Here is a 15,963-nt window from a genome sequence, read left to right as displayed (position 1 = left end):
GTGCGGGGGGGGAGGAGAACCCAAAATGAAACTTATCTAAACTATACTATTTAAACTAACTCTAAGATTTCAACTATTTACAGATATTGAAAAAGTGCACTGGGGATCGCTTGCTCTTCACAAGAGACACACTGCTCCAATGACCACCACTGGCCGTAAGAAGGAACTGAAGAAGCGGAGGGTCAGCAGGAACCTATATATACCGCCATGAAGGTGTGACTCCAAGGGGCTCCACAGATCACCGACGGGTACCGCTAGGGGGAAAATCTTCCAACAACTGTACATGCGGCATGCACACACCTACTTGGAATCGACATGAGCAATCACTCAAAGAACCACAGTTTAAGATTCCTATATTTTCCATATTAACAAAAAACAATTGTAAAAGTTGCAACAAAACTTGGACATGGGAAAAAGTGGAAATCCTAGAGTTGCCAATAAATATTAGCCCTTGTTACCTTATCTTATAAATTTATTACTACCAAGCTAACAAAAACAAACAAAAAAAATGGGATTGAGTTCTGAGGAAATCACTTACAGTCTTAATGTTTATTCTGAAGTTAGGCATTTGTTAGAGTGAAACTTATGTAAGGTAATTAAGAAATATACATAAGCAAGATTCAACTTTCAGCATAGAAATCTGCGTTTTTAGTACATCACAAAGTTCATAAATTGGAGAACACAGCAATAATTTAATATTATCCATACACAAGTGTCTAATGTAGCAAACCACTTCCCCCTTATATGTAAACAAAACTTATTACAGTAAAACTATTAAAGGCAGTATTTATAAGCTTTTTGCATTATATAAAACTTAAAAAAAAGACACAAGAAGGATGAAAAGCTTGTAGTATCTCCCAAATGCTCTATAGTGGACAATGGTTCAGTGAATCTAAGTACTACTTTGTCCCACAAGTATTTAAGGACAGAAACAATATATTTCCTTCCCAGACTGTAACAGAAGCAACACTGATATTTTAGAGTGTCAATTTGTTTGTCCATGTAAACGGAAATGTTGTCTTTTGCAATGTTTTTAAAAGAAAGCTACGTCAAACAAGTGACTTTTACATTTAGTTCTAAAAGCGGGAGCTCTGTGGATGTTCTCTTTTATACAAATGAGTTCTACAGTTCAGGTCCAGATGATATGAAAGTCCAGCCTCCTAGACACAAGATTCTTCACTCGGAATTTTCAAGTTTCACATAGAATGCAGACATCACGGAAGGTAACAGGTGTGGAAGCAGCAGCAACTGGTCAGGTAGCTTGAGACAATCTCAGAGGACTCTGAACCTCAAGACAGAGACTATTAATTAGATTCTCATACTGGGGAGGAAACCAGTGCAGACAGCACAGGACTAAGGTTACTGGAAGGGTGTCTGGCTTAATTTGAAGAGCCACGCACAAGGGCTATTACAAAAGCCAACTGTGGAGCTATATGGCTGAGGGTAGCCTTAAGAATACCTTTAACCATTAACTATAACAGTGTTGTATGATGCTTCTGTGAATTAGTGTGCCTCCTTGTGCACAGAACTTAAATATGGGGGGGTTACTGACTCCCATTAAGAATTTTATAACATGACATTTATACTTGGTGTAAACTAATAAACTGTGGAGTTTCAAAAAAATAGAACTCTGCTTGCAAACAGGGAATAAAGTTAAAGTGAAAATACATGTATAAAAAGATTTGAGCAGCACTGTAAAAATCAAGTAAAAACATTTACATATTAAAAACATTACGGCATTTCATTCATGTTACAAAACACTGGTTGGTGGCTGATTCTGTGGTTATCACAGGTCAGAGTAACAGAAGTCATGGTTCTTCTTTGTTTTCCCCTGGTATGGAGAGGTAGGGGTAAAGGTTCATGTTATGTTGGAGGGTACATGGGGCAGAACCATGGAGTTTTAAAGGGATTGAAAAGGCTGCTGTATTTGCAGCCTTTGGGCACATTGCAGAACACTGCACTACTCTGTGTGTTGCCTGAGCAAAAGCATAATGACTAGGTGCTCTTCCTGATACACCTCTGCCCTTTTGTCTCTGTCCCTGCAGTAAACACTCTCTCCGGTCTTGGTATTTCACCCTAGTCTTGGACATTCCGTGAACATGAGGATTAGAGGGGCTGAAAGCTGCTGTACAGAACTGGATGTTGTGGCCAAACATCTTTTCCCTGGTGTGCTTCCTTCTTCACCTGATCAAGGTCAGACATTCAGTAAGCATGGAGGGGGCACATCTCAAGACCACCATGGCAGAGGCTGCTGATTAAAACAGACAGATATAGCAATAACTTTACAGTCAACAGAAATGGAAAGCCTCAAAACTTCTTTACATTATTCCTACATAAGCCTTTAATAAGAAATTCTAGTTGTCTCTTTAGCTTTGGAGCACCTTGTTACAGCACTGCTTTGCAACTCAAAAGAGTAGGGAGAGGGTGGAACGGAATTGTTGCAGGAAGACAGACACTGAGTATGATTATAAGGAAAGTGCTGTGACTACTGCCAATATTTTCACAGGCAGTGGTGGTTTTGGCTGATCTCACACCTGAAGGTGACAAAGGTCCAGAGAACACAGCTGCTACTGGCTTCCTGAGGCCACCCAGGACAAGAGAAGCGGCTAGCCTGTTCATTGTAATGGTGCCAGTGGAATTCATCGCAGAGTGACATGGCATTGTCTACCATAGGGGAAGAAACAAGGCCCCGACCCTCAAAATGTTTGGGAAAGGACTGCAGAGTTTCGTTGAGATAATTCATGAGTATAGAAGAGACACATTTGTGTTCAGATAAACAAAGTACTCTTCATGCAGAGAATATTCCCTCACCTAGCCCAACAAGCCAAAGAAAAGAGAAGCAGATGCTACCTCTGCCTCCTTCTTCTACTTCCATTCAAGCACAGTACAGTGATTTCATCTAGACTGCGTAACTCAGACTGCCATACTATTTTTTAATGTTTTCTAATATTTTACCTGAAAAATGAGGAGTCAAAAGTTGATAGCTTTGTTCTCTAAATGCATGGGATGGGAGCTATTTCTAAATAGCAAAGAAAGGTGGGGGAAAGGGAAGGAAAAAGGGGAGATTTTGGGCAACAAAAAGGTAAGAAATATTTATGAGGAATAATGCATGTATACACTTACCTGAACTCCCTTCACCTTTGTCACTGTGGCTCATCTGTGCTTGCCTGGCAGGCCTGGCTTGACTCCGGTGGAGTTTCAAATGGCTCCTGGCTCACCACACGGTTTAAGTCCCCCGCTGATCCCCGTTCCTACTCCCCATAATCCCCGCCCCCCTCCCCCCCACACACACAGTGAACTGCATGGGACTCTATGCCAGGCTCTCACAAAGTCGCCACAATCACACTCAGGGTCCTGGTGGGTTCCCGCCAATTATGCCAGGCAGTTTGTTGTAGAAGCAGCAGGTCTGTGGGGACAGTCCCAGATTTGTTGTTGCCCTCCCTTGCATTCTGATATGCCTGCCAAAGTTCCTTCACTTTCTCATGGCATTGCTGCTCATCCCTGTTGTACCCCAGTTTTATCACCCCCTGTGCAATCTGCTCATAGATATCTGTATTCCATCAGCTGCTCCTTAGCTGAGCTTACACAGTCTCTTCTCCCCACAGCCAGCAGAGATCCATTACTTCCTTCATTCTGCAGGCAGGCAGCACATCTAGTAGCTCTCTGTGCAAGAAACCAGCGTGGTCGGATGCTTGCAAAGGTGGGCAATCAGGAAAAAGCATTTCAAAAACATACTGCAGGTTTTAAAGGGTCAAGCTTCCAGTGTTTGATTCCTGGGCAGTGGAGTTCAAAACTGCGACTTAAGGAACTACTGTAGAGGGGACAGGGCATTGTGGGACAGCTACTGGAGAACTGTTAGGGTCAACACAGGTAACACTTACACCATGTCAATGAAAGTCAATCAAAAATGGCTGTGTCATTCAGACAGTTGGTGTTATTGCATCAATGAAATGGGGTGCTTACATTGCTGGGAGTCTAATTTAGGTGCAGACACATGAAAAACTATGTCAAAACAAACTGACTTAGGCTGACCTAACTTTGTAGTGCAGACCAGGCCAGAGAGGGTAACACTGTAAAGGAGAGCAGGGTTTCAGGATGGGAGTGTAAATTTGGCAAGCAAGACGAGAGTCCCACTAGTTCTTGGATTTATCTTGTGAACTGTTGGTTATTATAGCAGAGAGATCATAAAAGTGGGGCTTTGATTAAGAATTATCTATCTGTATTGCAAGCAGCAGTAGGGACTAGAGGAACGTGCTTTATAGAGGTCATGGAAAGGGAACTTAGCTAGACTTAATCAAGCCTGGAAAACAAGTATTTTATCTACATCATGTAGTCCACAATCACATAAATACCTTGTCCCCCTCTAGTGGGCAGTCCATGCACTGAGGTTTATCTATTTCCTGTAGCCTTTGAGTTACAGATCCTGAGGTCCTGGTTAAATACCTGCTGCTGTCAGCCAGTCCAGTGGCACTGTGCTATACTTGAGTACCAGACTAAGATGATCACCACTTCTGCAGCCAAAGTAAAACAAAGCTGTTCTATAAATCGGTATTGTGAAATTGTGCCCACAATGTGACGTTCAAGACTTATGACCACCTTCTGGCTATTACATCCAGCTGTCATAACAAATCTCTCTTTAATTTGATGAGGCTCTAGGGATTTTAAAGTTGCCAAACTAAGAAGCCAGTTTGATGGACAAAACTGAACACCTTGCAATATGCATCACCTCTGCTTTGTATGTTCTCCCACATGAACTAAATAAAAGAGTCTCTACAGTTCAAAAAGGCATACTAAATCCACATTGACAGATTCCTCTGATGTTGCATATTAAAACATGGGTTCCCTCTCTATGAATACTAGTTAATTAAAAGAGGCAAATCCACATCAGTTAGCGTTAGACTGAGCCAGCACAGCAGTGCAATCAAAGGTTAGCTATAATTCTGAAACAGATCTTTTTCAATAATTAATTTCTACATTTGCCATTCTTCTGATTGCACATCTTATGAAAGCTCCAAAGGCTGCAATTCTCTCTACCCATACTCCTCGTTGTTTTTGCTGATACAGATTAACAGGGCTACCGCTCTGAAACCGAGCAATAATGTATGTTTCTCCACGCTGTCCTTCCAGTGAGCAGGGAGAAGTGTGAAGGTAGCTCAGGATCCATGCCCAATTTGACTTCAGAACTGACAGTAATTTACTTTGCAAGGCATTTAGAAAGCATAAACACCTGTTTGGTCACTCCTCAAAGTGAATTATCAGCCACCAACAGAAGAGTTGTTTGACTCTCATTAGAAACATCATGTTGTTTTAGCTACCTAGTGTCAAGTCGCTTATTTTTCTATCCAGTAGGTTTTTTGATGCTCCTTTATTGGCTTGTTTCAAGCAGTACAGAGGCAAAATTATGGACTTTGTTAGACCTTCACCAGCAATTATGTAAGTAAGGCTGTAACCAAGCATCCCATTACACACCTTACTTCAAAATAGTTCAATGAAGACAATATATCTTACCTTGCCTACATTATTTTGTAATACACACACACGCTCTCTCTCCCGCCCCGCCCCCCCAAATCATCAAGGAAATTTAAAATAAAGAGAACCTAAAGTTAAGATTGTCAAGAAGGTAAGATACTAAGATCATGTCTACACTACAGCCCTAAGTCTACCTACTTACAGTAGTTACTCTGGTGACTGATGTCCACACTAACCTCCTTCTGTTGCTACTACTCACAAGGAGCGCTTCAACCAACTGAAGAGGGGCAGTGTGGGAAGCTGACAGCCAGGAGCAGGGGGCCAACAGCCTGGGCGTCTCACCTCCCTGAGCGACGAGTGGGGAGCCTGTGGGCAGCAACCCAGCTGGGAGTGGGGAGCTGGGGGCAGCTGAGCTAAAGCCATGAAATTGACATGACAGCCAACAGCCGAAGTAAGTAAAGCAGCATCTACACAGACACTGAGTCACCTAACTACACCGACGTAAGTGCTACGCCTCTCGTGGAGGTGGAATTATGTCGTCAATGTAGGACACTTACATCAGTGGGACAAGACTAATGTTGTACACTGTGTAGCGTAGACCAGGCTAAAGGTATGTCTACACTTACCAACGATTCACGCTGTGGCGATCGATGTACCGGGGGTTGATTTAGTGGCTCTAGTGAAGACCTGCTACATTGACTGCAGATCACTCTCCCACCAACTCCTGTACTCCACTGGAACCGGAAGCATAAGGTAAGTCGACGGGAGAATTTCTCCTGTTGACCCAGTGCAATGTTGACACCACAGTAAGTCGACCTAAGCTACATCAACTCCAGCTATGTTATTCACGTAGCTGGAGTTGCGTAACTTATGCCAACTTACCCCCATTGTGTAGACCAGGCCTAAGATAAGAAATGCTATATCTATACCCTAGAAAGACCAAGCACATCTCTTAACAAAAGATTTCTCCTTTTTAAAAAAGGCTTTAATGCACAATAGAAAGAAAATAGAATGATTTATTCAGTATATTACAATGAAATTGTCATCATTACATATATTATAGAGCAGAATAGCCAAAACTTTTGAAAGTTGAGTCCCCAGAAATTAACCCATGCCTCTTTTCAACACTGTGTGTTACAGTTCAATAAAGTGAAATTTAGTTGTATTTTAGGAAATGGCATTCAATCTTAGGTATCAAAATGTCTGAACAAGTTATTTCATTATCTAAAAGTAAAAACATTAATTTTCAATATTATTTTTTAAACCATCAAAATAGCATTACTAGGATGGCAATATCTAAGACATCAACATGCTAAATGGCCCTGCTATGAAATTTTGGGCTGGCATACTGCATGTGTTCAAAAGATGGTGGCAGGACCTGTCGCCTCCTCCTCATAAGTGTGGAACCAAAATGAGTAATCATGCAGTGCAGAATTGTGTACATCTTCCAGAGATCTTTCTGATGTTTTTTGATGAAAGAAACAGTTGAAGCTGAAATTTAAAGTTTATTGGTGTCCGAGTTAACTTTCATTGAAATGAATGGGATACTTCACATTTCAGAGATATTACACCTCTACCCCAATATAACACGGTAAAGCAACGCTCCGGGGTGGGGGTGGGGGCGCTGCACACTCCAGCGTATCAAAGCAAGTTCGATATAACGCAGTTTCACCTATAACGCGGTAAGATTTTTTGGCTCCCAAGGACAGCGTTATATTGGGGTAGAGGTGTATTTCAGGCTCTCTGCAAACTCAGATTAAACATTAGTGAATTGTTTACCCTGGGTCAAATTTTAAATATTTTCTTCACAACCATAACAGCTACACATCAACTTGAAAAAAGGAAAGCTGAGACTCTGGAGAACATTTGTGAGAGGGGCAGGCAGGTGGGCATGGACACACCTCACTAGTCCTTCACACCCCTCATAAGAGTATGCACCATATCTTGGAAAATTCTGATTTAAAAAAAAAAAAAAAGTCAAACACCACACACTGCAGGGAAATCTTTAATATGTTCACTATTTAGTGTTCAAGAACACAAAGACACTAACACTGCCCTTTTTGCAATAGTATCAAATCATTTAAAGTCTCCCATTTTATTATTCAAGACTTATCCATGTGGTATTGATGTTCAAATCTGTTCTCTTATGAATTCCTATCCTCCAAATTTTTGTCCTACACTTGCAATTCTAGGATTATATTGGAATGCTGAACAACTGCTATTTTAAAATGCACATTAGTGTGTAGACATAAGTTTGTTTAAAAAGTTCAAAATGATTTAAAACATTTTCTTATAAAACACTATTAAAAGACAAACTACAGTGGGATGGTAGTTAACAAAAAACAGTAATTTGAACAATACAGCAATCTGAGAATTCTGTAAGATATTTCTAAGTAAGACAACACTAGTCTGGAGGTTTCCCATTCCTCCCCCATTGCAAGGAGTAGAGGTTTCTCTTTTAGTCCTATATGAGCAGGCTTTCAGTAGGTCTTAGTTCCTTGACTGAAGGAAGGGAATGAGACAACAATGCTTGCTATTATTGCAAACAGAGTCAAAGTAGAATAGAATTGGTACTGGTAATATATAATAGTTTGACAATTAAGCTACTTTGCAAGTATTGAGTATGATCTGACAAGGTGGGGGATGGTAGCTTTGACCATGAGGCATCTACTCTCACAAGAAAGCATCCTGTACAGTGGTAGTAAATGGAGAGCTATTCCCTTCACCAGTTTAAGCCTTCTGTGTGGATTGTCTGTTTCATTAGGAAGGATATGACATGGTTTACACATACTGTTAATGCCTAGAGCCCCCAGAGATATCAGGGCCCCATTGTGCTAGGAACTGTACAGTAGATGGTGAGTGAGTCCCGGCCCCCAAAATTGCCATCTAAATAAACAAGACAGGAAAAGGGTGGGAGGAGAGAAAAAAAAAAGACAGAAAAGTGAAGTGAGTTGGCAAAATTCAAGCAGGTCTGTGGCAGAACTGAGAACAGAACTCTGGAAACTGGATTCTGGAGACCTATCTACTGGGCAACGCTACTCACTCAACCCCTATAGCTCTTAGCATTTTTCTATATGTTTGAGCTCCCTCCAGTTTGTCAATATCTAACCAGAATTGAAGGTCCAGCCCTGGGCACATAACCCATATGGAGTCTCACTGGAGCTGAACAGAGACACTATAGGTACATCTACACACCAAAAAAAGATCCACGAAAGCAAGTTTCAGACCTGGGGTCAACTGACTCAGGCTCACACTGTGGGGCTAAAAATAGCAGTGTAGACATTCAGGCTTGGGCTACAGACTGGGCTCTAAGACCCTCTCTCCTTGCTGGGTTTCACAGCTTGGGCTCCAGCCCAAGTCGCAACATTTACACATCTCTCTTTAGCTCTGCAGGTAGAGTCAGTTGACCAGGGCTCTGAGACGCGTGCGTGTGTGCGCGCACGCCCTATACAGCAACTGGGTATATCCTACCAATCTATCACATTGGGGCATTTATAGTTTACCCTACAGCACAGCACTTCCAGAAATGTTTAGAGATCAGTGTTATACTAAGCAGAAGTCCAGTATTATCTTTGTAATAAATAAATGAATAAATAAATCTAGAGAGTCACAGAACAGCATTTTCAGAATTAACATAGCTGTTTCATTATTACATGTCCTTTCTCATACTTACGCTTGTTGTACAGCTAAGAGAAAAGCTTTCCTAATGATTAAATATTTAAATTCTTAATGCATTAACTTAAGGGGTAGGGAAGAAGCATTTGACACACTTGGAATCACAGACAGAAATCAGAATTTATTATTTCATTCAGGCAGTCTTTTGACCTTTCAGAAGGACAGGTACAAAAGGAAAGGTCATAGAAACTAGAGACTGCTTCTGGGTAGAGTCTAAAGTTTCTAACTTCAATCTTGGAATATGAAATGTATGTTTCATAAAGGCCACTGCAGAGACTAACCTCCCTTTTAACAATGCCCTGTTCTGTCATTGTTTATATAGCATACAATTTAAGTTACAGCTACCAGAAACTAAGAGTCAAGTCTCATGATTTGAAAGGGTTCCACTGATAGTCAAGTTTTATTTCCAAATAACTTCACTGAGCATAAGACATCTGCAATGAACCACTGGTTAAAGGCAAAAACTTCCACCATATCTATGTGGAAATGTTTGGACCAAAGCCTGCCATTCTCTCTCAGCAAAAAATCACTAACTTCAATAGGAATTCCACACATAAAAAAGAGTGACCAATAGGAATCTCTACCCGTATGTTGCTTTACAAGAACTTACTAATGTGAAACAAATATTAAGATCACCTCTTTATGAACCCACGGTTTTCTTTATTGTTCATTTCTAATCCAGCTTCCTTCCAGACACTCTTAAAGATTAACATGTTTTAAAAACAACTTTAGTGCTGAAGTTAACAGTTTTATTAGGTCAAAGAAAGCTAACCATTTAAATACTGGTCTGAGGAGAGAATGATCAGGATACCAATATCTAAATTCTCTCCACTTACCCACTCCATCAACAACAACAAAAATCACAAAAGTAATGCTTCCTACTTGTTTCAGCAGACTAAACTACCTGTGACTAAGCTAATGCTAATTATTTGGATTTTGTTTTTGTCCTAATGCAGTTTGTAGCTCCAACCATAATAGTGAAGGATGAAAATATTTTCTCCACAGGGATACATGTAATTCATAAGGTAAATATAAACTCAAGATCTTCGAGATTCCTGCTTCATGTGTTAAAGCATTTGAAGGAAGGACTCTGATGATGCGGTAAAAAAAATCCAGAGAAAGAGAAGAAGCAACTGACACAGTAATCCACTAACAGAAGTCTTTATTCAGAACTACTCAATTCTTATACTGCAGGCTCCTCAAGGGAGGAACCATTTCCTTCTATGTCTCTATAGAAGGCCTATCACAACAGGGCCCTGATCCTGAGACAAAAAACACATAAAAATAAAATACTAATACATTGCATTAAGAATATCATCTTTAGGTTCTAGGTCACTTTTAGGCACTTTTGAAGCTGCTTAGTGTCAAGACCAGGGCTAGGGCAGTCAGGCCTAGTGATCAGGGCTGGTGCCAAAAGGGGCAGGAAACCAAAAGCAGAAGTCTGATTTTAGGGCCTGGGATCAAGGTCCTAATACCAATAATAGGGAGTGAGATCCAAGCAGCAAAGCCAGGGTCTGCAGTCAGAATTCAAGTACCAAAGTCATGGGGCAAAGCAGGAGTCAGACTCCAAATACTGAAGCCAAGGGTCTGAGCTGGGGTCAGAAGTCAAAAAGTAAGCCAAGATGTGGGCGGGGCGGGGGGGTCTACCTCATTGCACTGACATATCCTGGAAACTTCCTGAGCTTAACTGGGGTGCAGGGACCAATCAGGGGCCATGACTGAAATTGTGAGTCCGACCTTCTGAGACAGTACTACCTGTGATGCTTATCTCCATAGGGTCTATGTGGTAATGCATGTGGCCCTTCCATGGCTGCATGGCAGCAGTATGGAGGTGTGAGCCATCCCACAGACCCAGGTTCTAGTTCTGCCCCTGCAAAATCCTACACTTCGAGAAAGCTAACGTCTTCAAAAAGTACCTAATTTAGCGTACCAATATCTTGAAAATTCTGAAATACTTAATATCAAAAATACGTAAGGGGAAAACACAAGTCAGATAGTAGTAACAAATGCAACTCTTAAAAAAAAATCTTTTCCCACATCATGCAGATTTGTGGTAAACTGTGGCTGAAGCAATTTTAGTCCTTCCTATTTGGCTTAAGCTCCTTATTTCTAGGCACTTCAAAAGATCTGTGTACCAGTTTAGAAGATAAAATAGTATCTGACAACAAAATTAAAGCATGACATCAAGAAATAATCTGTGATTATATGTGATTGCATATGTACATTTGACCAACTGCATGCCTGAATATCAAAGCAGTATGAATTCACTGCTTGCTGTGGAGAGAAATAAAAAAGTATTCCTTGGAACAGGCTGAATTAAAAAAAAAAAAAGTTACTGTTATCCTGTACTGATGTATACATGGCAGTCCTAGCCCTAAAAACTGCCTGAACACCTGGATTACAATTTAAGATGATTTTCTGGCTCTGTCTTGAAGTTATAATTTTAAAGGTCACTTGGACCTTTCTTTAATTCTTCGAGCATGTACAAACATGTCTGCATATTCTCAGATGCAAGCTGAACAACAGTTCAATATGTCTTTTCACCTTACAGAAAACTACTTAAATTATAAGCTCTTTGGGGCAGGGACAGTCTGTTTTGTGGATGTATAGCACCTAGCGTAATGGGGTCTTGATCCATACCTGGAGCTCCTAGGTGCTGAAATACTACTACAAATAATCTCAGTGTTCCCTAGTTTGCACTGATTGCCAAGAAGCTTATGGATGGAGTTTAAGGTGTTTTTGACCTACAGCCCTAAAAGATGTGGAACCTTGCTACCTAAGAAACTGATCACAGCTCTTACATTATCGCACCAGCAGTGAGGCAGAGGTACTCTAGCCTTGAGCCCTCCTGGTTTACTCCAGTGACAAGTCAATTTCTGTGAGTTCCTCTACTCTATAACTCACTCCCCTGCAAAAAAGGCCAGTAAAACCTCACAGTATTGTCAGGAAACAAATATGAACACTGACCCTGTAAAGTATCAGAGGGGTAGCCGTGTTAGTCTGGATCTGTAAAAGCAGCAAAGAATCCTGTGGCACCTTATAGACTAACAGACGTTTTGCAGCATGAGCTTTTGTGGGTGAATACCCACTTCGTCGGATGCAAGGGACTCGCAGAAAAAGGGACTTGCATCCGACGAAGTGGGTATTCACCCACGAAAGCTCATGCTGCAAAACGTCTGTTAAGTCTATAAGGTGCAACAGGATTCTTTGCTGCTTTTACTGACCCTGTAAAGGTTCACACACATAAATCTTTGCAGGACCGGGGCTGTTGGGTTTGCCTATACAGAGAGTACTTGGCAAGTTGGTTTACACCACGTAAACCTATAGCGCAATAGCTTGCCGCACACTACAAAGCTATGTGGATCCTGCTACTGTGCACTAAAAGTTCTGCACTCTGAACTTTTAGTGTACAAAAGCAGGGTCCATCCACATGGTCAGGGCAAGGCAAGTCAGTCTGCAGATTTGAACCCCAATTTGCCATGGACAAATTCTCTGTATAGACAAGCCATTAACCTGTAAATTAAACCAATCTTTTTCAAATACACAATCTGAAGGGTGACCCACGTACTGTACTTAGCTTTATAAAATGTTCTGGGATCCTTGGAAATAAGAAGACTCCATATATAATGTATTATTGGGTTCATCTTATAGCAACATAAGCCTTAAAATAAACTGAAGCATTAGTTTTGATAACTACTGTACTGAAGACATTAAGGATAAGACTACAATACACCGCATTTCTGAATATTTACCTGCATAAAATCCCTGAATGCAGAGCTACTTTAATGCTTTGAGTACCTCAGAATGTATAGCATATGTTCAATGACATGGAACTCAAAAGACCATCTATTTTAATATGGAAATGAAATATGCTTCTGATGACAACAATTAAACGCTATGCAAACTACTGAAATAAGAAAAGGACATAAACCTAAAATTGTACACAAATGGGAATTAGTCTGTACAAATAGTCCCACATACATACCACAACTTAAATTCCTAAAAGTGTTGTAAGCCAATTTAAGTGTCACCGAACACTCTTCATACATGGTGACAAAAGATAAAAACTACTAATTGTATTATCTTAGTTTTAAACCACAATTCAAGTTTTAAGTAAGAGATGTAGAAAATAAGCTTAACTATAGCAGTTATTTGACTGGTTTGAACTGTATTTCACTCAGAGTGAAAATAAGTTCCTAAGTAAGGCTTTGATCCTTCTCTAACTGAGGTCAATGTGAGCAAGAATCAGGTCAATAACTAGAAAAGAAAGAAAATCTGACTTGTCAAAATAATTGGTTTTCACGGTCTACATTAACTGACTCTGGTAAATATTTGCCTTTATTTCATTCAAAAACTAGATACACAGACAATTTGGTATGGCCTGCATGACCACCATAAACTTCCTACCAAAAAACTCTCTATTTCTGTTCAAACAAGCTGAACTGAGATGAAACTGAACTTCCTCCAGTTTAGCAGATATTTGAAGGATACTATTATTTATGGGTTTTTTTTTTAACTTCTTGTTTAAATATAAGCTATATGAAGTTTGAAATGGCTCATTACCAATTACTTACCCTCCAACACACACTGTGTATTTCCCTCATGCAAAGCTGTTTGTGTGATTTATGAATTGTGATTCTTTTTCAAACCAAGGAAAATTACAGAATTGAATCATGTATTTGTAAAAAGTTATTCTGAATATGCAAATCACAACTACAGTAGAGTCTGTCACCCTTTAGTCTACTAATCTTGACAATGTTCCTTTAAAACATCAGCTTTTAACAAAATGTATGTACAGTATCATCTTACAGGGCTTAGGATCCTGTCAAGAAGGCTGTTAAATCAGTGAGACAAAACTGATATTTCCCCCTCCCCCCCAAGTTAATTCATAGTCAAGGGACACTCAAAATAACCTACTGGGATATTAAAAATAAGTTCTTAATAGAGAATAAAGCTGCTCTGCTGCCAAGTTTACTTTTTTAAAATCACCTAGAAAGGCTTGTTCACCTCTTATGTAAATGAAGTTCAAAAAAAACTACCTAAACATTTTAGAGTATAAATATAAAATACAGTCAGTGTCAGTTTCCCTAAACCCAGACCGTTATACAGGAAAAACTATGTAAACAAGCACAGTTAAATGGACTCACTTTATAGCTTTCCAACGCATTTTTAATGTCATGTTTTGTAACTGAAACTATTTGTCTCGCTGACTGTGATCCTTTGCTTTAGGATTTCACCATCAACAGACGTCAAAACCGGCATGAATACCATTATATATTCGGTGAAAAACACGTTGTGGATTCTACCCTGGGGAACTGAGGTATCACTGCAATAGGGGCAGCACAGCCAATCCACATGCAGCTTTTAAAATGGACTAATCCGCCAGATTTTAATGACTGGAAGATCTCCATCTAAATGGGAATCTGAAGCCAGTTTTGCCCCTCTCAGGCGGAAGAATGTGGCTTGTAGGAGAGGAGCGAGCGCTGAGCGATCTCCTCCTTCCACCCGGAGAGCAGCTCGCAGCAGGAGACCCGACACGGTTGGAGAGCTGGGGGGAGGGGGGCGCTTACCTTGGTGAGCTGGGCTATTTTCTTGCTCATTTTGAGGTGCAGATCCTGGCTGTATTCCACGCTGAGCCCCGGCTGGGGACTGGACGCGGCGAATTTCCCAGCGCTGGCTGAGGAGCCGCCGCCGCCGCCGTAGTAATGCTGCTGCTGCTGCCAGTTCATCCCGGGGGTCGCCATCTTCACAGCGAGACCCCGCTACCCCTCCCGCTCCGCTTTCCAGGAAAGCGACCGGGGGTGGCGGGGCGATGCCGCGGCGCCCTGACCGCACACGCTGCCCGGCTCACTGGCGGAGCGTCCTCCGGCAGCCCCCCCGCGGCGGTGACCCCGGTCCCGGCTCCCTCACACCATCCGCCCCCGCCGCTAGGTGCGGGTGAAGGCAGGGACGCGTCCCCCTCCCGCCAGGGCGGGGGAGACTCTGCGCACCAGCGACCAGTGCCGCCCCCTGCTCGCGGCGGGGCAGCAAGCGGGGACGCAGCCGCTTCCCTCGCCCCGTGCCAGGGCGGCAGCTGCAAGGCCCCCTGACAGCGCTACCCCCGGCAGCGGGGGGGGGTCCCCGGCCGTGGCTCGCCCAGCCCAGGCAGAGCTGCCGCTTCGCCCCGCCCGGCCGCACGGAGGAGCCGGTGACTGTTGCTGCAGCCGCCACTCGGTTACCAGGCTCCGGCTGAACTGTTTACGCTGAGCAACGTCGTCACTTCCGGCTGCCCTGTCAATCCGAGCCTTCACAGGTCCTAAGCAACCTGAGCCATGCGCATGCGTATCAGCTGAAAATCCCCCCCCAGCAGGTGCATATGCGCTGGGCCGCAGGCGCGCGTGCTGTGCCACTGCCCCCCTCCAGTCTTCCTGGCTGCTGGTGCGCGCGCTAGGCGCTGTTCCCGAGCAGCAGGTGCGTAACTGGCGTGTCCACTCCCCCGCCCCCTTCCGCAACTGCTTCGCTCACTTGCTCCCGCCCCGTCCAGCAGCAGGTGGCGCCCTTCCACATCCCACGTTGTTCTTTTTCACCTCCCGCTGCTGCACGTGGTTCTGCGCGGTGCTGCCGCTGCGCCATCAAAAGTTCTGCAACTGCCCCAGCTACAGCGGTGGCTGGCCACAGAGCCCCTCCTTCTTCCTTCGGGGGGCTGCTTGTGTGGGTCTTTAGAGGGCAGTAACACGCAAAGGCAGGGACCGGGCTCCGCTCTCCCAGCCTTCAGCTAGAAATAACTTTCCAGTTCTTTTTCCTTGTAAAGAGTCCTATACCTCTTACCGGTGCAGACTG

At 42.5% G+C, this 15,963-nt stretch overlaps 1 protein-coding gene across 4 annotated transcripts in view; it reads right to left on the bottom strand.

The window, feature by feature from the left end:
- Positions 1–15,440, bottom strand: part of FAM184A (family with sequence similarity 184 member A) — a 168,998-nt gene extending 153,558 nt beyond the window's left edge. For 2 of the 4 annotated variants that reach the window (XR_005596365.1, XR_005596366.1), the window contains exon 1: positions 14,715–15,439. Coding sequence is in view for 2 of the 4 variants with exons in the window: in XM_039531008.1 (XP_039386942.1) it covers positions 14,715–14,888 (174 nt within the window). In the remaining 2 variants the exon portion in view is untranslated. Of the gene's footprint in view, positions 1–14,714 lie in introns of all 4 variants that reach the window. The other 2 variants (XM_039531008.1, XM_039531009.1) reach the window with 1 other exon arrangement.
- Positions 15,441–15,963: the final 523 nt, after the last annotated feature.

The sequence above is a fragment of the Mauremys reevesii genome, linkage group 3, assembly GCF_016161935.1.
Source record: "Mauremys reevesii isolate NIE-2019 linkage group 3, ASM1616193v1, whole genome shotgun sequence".
Classification (NCBI taxonomy): domain Eukaryota; kingdom Metazoa; phylum Chordata; order Testudines; family Geoemydidae; genus Mauremys; species Mauremys reevesii.
The sequence above is the reverse complement of the archived record's forward strand: the minus strand, read 5'-3'. Positions and strand labels throughout refer to the sequence as shown.